The sequence below is a fragment of the Mus caroli genome, chromosome 12 (assembly GCF_900094665.2).
Source record: "Mus caroli chromosome 12, CAROLI_EIJ_v1.1, whole genome shotgun sequence".
Taxonomy (NCBI): domain Eukaryota; kingdom Metazoa; phylum Chordata; class Mammalia; order Rodentia; family Muridae; genus Mus; species Mus caroli.
In genome coordinates this window covers 9,940,774-9,946,773 of record NC_034581.1, presented here as the reverse complement: position 1 = coordinate 9,946,773, position 6,000 = coordinate 9,940,774, and the positions used below count along the sequence as shown (strand labels likewise).

Below are 6,000 nucleotides of genomic sequence, written 5' to 3'. Positions count from 1 at the left end.
ATCATCCTGAGTGAGGTAACCCAATTGCAAAAGAACACACATGGTATGCACTCACTGATAAGTGGATATTAGCCCAAAAGCTCCAAATAACCAGGATACAATTCACAGACAACATGAACCTCAAGAAGATGGAAGACCAAAGTGTGGTTGCTTTGGTCCTTCTAAGAAGGAGAACAAAATACTCACAGGAGCAAATATGGAGATAAAGTGTAGAGCAGAGACTGAAGGAAGGGCCGCCAAGAGACTGTCCCACCTGGGGATTCATCCCATATACAGTTACCAATCCCAGACAATACTGTGGATGCCAAGAAGTGCATGCTGAAACGAGCCTGATATGGCTGTCTCCTGAGAGGCCCTGCCAGAGCCTTACAAATACAGAGGCAGATGCTTGTAGCCAACAATTGGACTGAGCGTGTTTCCCAATAGAAGAGTTAGAGAAAGGACTGAAAGAGTTGAAGGGGTTTGCAATCCATAGGAAATACAACAATATCAACCAACCAGACCCCCCAGAACTCCCAGGGACTAAGCCATCAACAAAGGAGTACACATGGCTCCAGCTGCATATGTAGCAGATGATGGACTTGTTATGCATCAATGGGAGGAAAGGGCCTTGGTCCAATGAAGGCTCGATAGATGCCCCAGTGTAGGGGAATTGAGGGGGAGGGGGGGTGGAGAAACATCCTCATAGATGCAGGGGGAGGGAGGATGTGATACGGTATTTCCAGGAGGGAGGGAAACAGGGAAAGGGGACAACATTTGAAATGTAAATAAAGAAAATATCCAATAAAAAAAAGATATGAAAATAGAAGAAAAAAAACTTTTATAAACAGAAAATAACAACTATTTTCTACTTACAGGAATTTCTTTGTAAAGCTGATTACAAAAAATTATACCTAAATCAAGTGTTACAGACTAAAGGAAGAAGTGGAGAGGGTATGCTACTTACATCTGGTTTAGAATGCTGAAATATCTTCAAGGGAAGTTTCAAGTCTCCTTTAGCTAAAGTTACTAGATATTCTCTTAGTAGCTCATTGGCTGCACCTGGAGACTGTTTCTCACAGCGGTGGAGAAAGGGAACCATCCACTGGTAAGCACTGGTCACATAATTGTCCTCAGAACACTGTAAGCATAAGTAACCACAGAAATTCAATATGGTACTATACCAGACAAGTCAGACTAATGCTAAGCCATGGAAACCCCATACTTTCTAAAGCATCGAAGCTCCCTGCTCACTTTAGGCCTAACTGCTGCTAGCAGGAAAGTGTGTTACCTTTCCTGAGGTTGGTAGGCTACAGTAGCTATGAGCCTGCATCCCATCTCTGTATACTAAAACTGGCTTAGGGTCCCACAGCCTAAGCCCAACTCAAGAAGACATACATGTTATAGCTATTAGTCAGCCACAAGGCCCTCCATAGCAGTGAGCATCTATGCAGAGAAATCCAAAACAAGAGCATGTGGAGAGATGAGAGAGACATTTGAGACAGGGTGAAAAAGAGTTAAGGGATGAGAACACAGAGATGCTGAGACAGATGAGTAGACAGGCTGGAGAGAAGGGTCACTGGGAATACAATCTCACTAACAAAGGCCCACGGTGTTTTTAAATATTCATTGTTTCCCCTAAATGACATGCATTATTTTATCCATCAACTCTAACACTACAGCATCACTTCTCATAATTACCCCAGGATGAGAACGTACAACTACTACCTCTCTATCTAGCTAGGTGTTTTTGAGATACAGTCTTTCTACATAGCTACATAATGCTGGCTGGAACTCTTTATGTACACCATGCTGGCCTCAAACTCACAGAGAACTACATTCCTGTCTCCTGAGTGCTGGGATTAAAGGCCTGCTCATCTATGCTTGACACAAAATCTACAACTTTTAACAAGGGTGTTATACAATACAAACCAAGTCTCAAGCAATGGCTGCAAAGGAAAAGAAATTATTAAGAATGGGCTGGAGAGATGGCTCGGTGGTTAAGAGCACTCAATGCTCTTCCAGAGGTCCTGAGTTCAATTCCCAGCAACCACATGGTGGCTCATAACCATCTGTAATGGAATCCGATGCCCTCTTCTGATATGTCTGAAGACAGGGACAGCGTACTCACATACATAAAATAAATAAATAAATCAAAGAAGAAGGAGGAGGAGGAGGAGGAAGAGGAGAAGAAGAAGAAGAAGAAGAAGAAGAAGAAGAAGAAGAAGAAGAAGAAGAAGAAGAAGAAGAAGAAGAAGNAAGAAGGAAGAAGGAAGAAGAAGAAGAAGAAGAAGAAGAAGAAGAAGAAGAAGAAGAAGAAGAAGAAGAAGAAGAAGAAGAAAGAAGGAAGAAGAAGAAGAAGAAGAAGAAGAAGAAGAAGAAGAAGAAGAAGAAGAAGAAGAAGAAGAAGAAGAAAAAGAAGTAGTAGTCGTAGTAGTAGAAGAAGAAGAAATTATTGAGAAAAGGGGCAATATGGCAGATGTAATTGAGATGAAACACAGACAGAGGCAGAAAAGAGGGAAAGAAGCAGGGAGCAGAAAAGCTGAATCAAAGATAAAGAAAAATCAAGGTATAAAACAGCCAACAGTTTTGTATCCCTGCTGTAATTTACCCAGACACATTACTTTGAAAAGTAGAGAAACTACCCCCTCTTTACTACGTTGTCCCGATAGAAGCCATTTCTTCCCTGGCTTGTGACACAGCAGTGGAAGCCCACACCATGCTCAGAAGGAAATTCAGATGACACCCACATGCTCCATCAGTAATCTTAGTTTTTCAAAGTCTTTCATCTGCTGCAGGTCTTTGAGCGTGAGGGTGAAGTCGCAGCCTGCTTCATAAACCAGTGTTTCCAGCGTCACCAAATCATCACAGAGAGTCAGCAAGCCAGGAATATGGCGCTCCACTCCAAGGCGAACAAGTGACAAGGCACAGTCCACCTGAAATTGGAAAGAGACTAAGTCAAGGTGAAAGCCTCCAGTGAAGAATCAAATATAAATCTATCTCTATGCAGTTTCATAGGATGTGTCTTACTGCAAAGTGTTAAAGTTCTTTATCAAACTTCGTTAAAATGCATTAATCAGCAAGATGTCCTGATGGTACAGATATGAAGGGAAGAAAGTCATCTTAATCCTTACAACAAAATAACAGACTACCAAAAGCAGAGGGAAATGGGGCATATACAGCAGTGAGAATGCCTAATTAATTGCTACTTTCTCTACAGAACTGTGCTTCCAAAATAAAGCTTTGCTCCACAGGCTTTCCTGATCAGTGCCAAGCCATCTGCAGACACTCAATAAATATTTATTTCTTAGGTAAAACAAAGAACAACATTTCCTTTACTTGCGCAGTAGACTGACATTTATCTTCTACTCCTCGATCAAATTTACAAACTATCATCCTCCAGTCGAAGGGAAATCAGCAGCTGTAGCTACACCATCCTTCATCTCCTGTTCCTAGTCTACAAGATACAAAGGGCCTAGGAGGAGTTAGCGCCAATCCAGGTGTCAGAAATACAAAGAGCAGGCAGTCGAGGACGCTGCCAACGAGTAAGAATACAGGAACTGACACCTGACTAAAGTCTTCACTGAAGCATGTGCTGTGTGCCTTTTCCCAGGGGTACATAGCAAACATCCAGTCAGCCCAGACAGGGCACTGATTTCAGAACACAGAAGGATTCTCCCCAGGTCAAGCTTAGCAAAGCAATGATTTTAACTGGAGCCTTTTACAGAAAAATAGGTAAGTTAGAGCAACTGCAGCAAAGTGTCTCCTGTTTCTAGCTTATGTGGAAATGTCTATAGATTATATAACGTCATGAAAGGGCTGGGCCAGGAGGAAGTCTCTTCTCATCCACAAAGAATTGTGAGTGGGCTCACTCACCTCTAAGGGCTCACGCAGAGAATTGTAACAGCTCTCACTAACCATGCCATACCCAAATGACAGAGTTCCACAGGAGCATGTGGTAAACTCAGGACCACTCAACACTGACTGAAGGATGAAGTGCTGAGAATGACAGATCGGAAACAGACTAAGAGCAGACTGAGCCTTCAGGAGAGCTGCAGCTCTCAGGGATGAGGAACGCTGCCAGAAATACGCAGCTCACTCACTTCCTGGTGTGTTCGCTTGATCCCAGTGAGTAAAGGTTTGTCGGACACTCCCTGTGTGCTGAAGTAAAATGGCAGTGTTACTACAGACACACAAGACAATGAACAACAGATCATTTCAAGGCATGGGATTTGGTAGGACCACATGAGTAGCATGGGTAAGAAGAAGGATTCTAGAATGATCCCCTGGCTTCTCCTCTCAGTGAGAGCGTGAGGACAAGAGAAGACGTAGGTGAATTCCGTGCTGCACGAGTGTGCTAAGGAGCCTGTGCGGCTCATGCAGTATCTCTGTGCAATAAGCCCAGCCCAAAGTCTAAATGCAAGAAACCAAAACCTACCATGAGGGAAACGTACAGGGCTTCAGTGGACATTTGGGGACATAAATCTGAATGGGCCACATGTGTAGCCATTAGTGTCTACAGCAGCAGCCTGGGGAACAGTGATAGGGGCAAAGCAACAAACAGGAACCACAGGAACATGCTAACATGAACAGTCATGACAAGGACAAGAAAAGCCTGAGCTAGGATCAGAGCCCAGGAGGAAGAGGTGTCTCCAAAGAAATGAGTAAACAGTACCAATGGAGAAGGATAAAGGGGGCTACTGGCTCACTGAGCACAGCTTCCAGACAGTGTCGGGCACATGCAGATGGAGAAATAAGGAAGAAGCAAACCTGAGAGTCCCACTGCGAAGGCCGAGTGATAACCCTGGGCCAGCTACTAGGGAAACAGGAAGTGTAACAACAGCTGAAGAGGACAGCTCCACCCTGCCTGTTACATGCATACAAGTGAAGGAACTGAGCTTCCTGTCCCAAAGGAGAGCAGGGAGATGGGAGAACAGCAGACCCAGAGAAGGAGAAGTTAAAGGTATGGGGAGAAGGAATGGCCTAAACACATGGGAGTGCAGAAGTGGAGAATCCAAAACACAGAGGAAGAAACAAGTAGCCATAAACTCAGAGAGAGAATGGCTGGGGAAAGTCAGAAAAGGTTCTGATGGAAGGAAGTTCTCAGAATCTCAAATACGACACAAAGCAAAATCCTTTTCTGAGAGTAGTGAGGGTAACAACAGGGTAAGAGGAAGCCAAAGAAGAGAAAACAGCACACAAAAGTCCCACTCGCTGGACTGGCAGACAGGGGAGGAAGAGAGAGGCAAGGAGTGACCTCCACAGAGACTGCTACAAACACATCAAAGGAAGAGGGTATGATGGGCCGGGCACCAGCAAAACCAGGACCTGCTGGGACTGCAAAAGTACTGGAAGCAAATGATTCACGACTGCAAGTGCGTTACTGTCTTCATAACAATTAAAAACAAGAGCATCAGCCATTTGTGTTACTGTCTCCCCAATGTTTACTGAAGGAAACATATTTAAAATCAAGCTACAAAACATGAAAGTCAAGTAGACACCAGTGAAACTAACAGGACTCTCAACAAGCTGGTGCCCTTGTAGAGTCAAATTCTCCACCATAAACATTTCCTACACCAAAAAACAGGTTTTGCTGAAGGCATTTATAGACACTAAGGAAAAAGAGGTCCCACATCAATTAAACCCCTAAAAATGAAGAAGATAAAATCAATGTCAGCAGATATCACTTTAATTGCATCACACACATGAAATATCAGTACCTTTCATGAAGCCAAAAAAATAAAAACCATTATGAGTGGTTTTAAATAATGAAAAGACACAACAGGACATAAGACAACTGAATACAAAGTACTCCAAGCCCCTTCACTTTATCAACATCCCTAGTTTCCGTGGAATTTACCATGTCCGAGAAACATACCTTCTCTTAACAGAGCAGCTTCCGATTCATAGTAAAACTAGGCAGAAACAGAGTTTCCACATATCTGGTAAAACTGCCCAGAAGAAAGCACTAAGTCCCTATTACTGAAGCCTCCACTCACGGCAGACACAGGTCCTAGAGGC

At 43.5% G+C, this 6,000-nt stretch overlaps 1 protein-coding gene across 4 annotated transcripts in view; it reads right to left on the bottom strand.

The window, feature by feature from the left end:
* Positions 1-6,000, bottom strand: part of Nbas (neuroblastoma amplified sequence) — a 295,155-nt gene that overhangs the window by 200,692 nt on the left and 88,463 nt on the right. For all 4 annotated transcript variants that reach the window (XM_021178926.1, XM_029484416.1, XM_021178925.2 and 1 more), the window contains exons 24-25: positions 2,730-2,915; positions 947-1,120 (exon numbers count right to left, since the gene is read on the bottom strand). In XM_021178926.1, the coding sequence (XP_021034585.1) occupies positions 947-1,120; positions 2,730-2,915 (360 nt within the window). The remainder of the gene's footprint in view (positions 1-946; positions 1,121-2,729; positions 2,916-6,000) is intronic.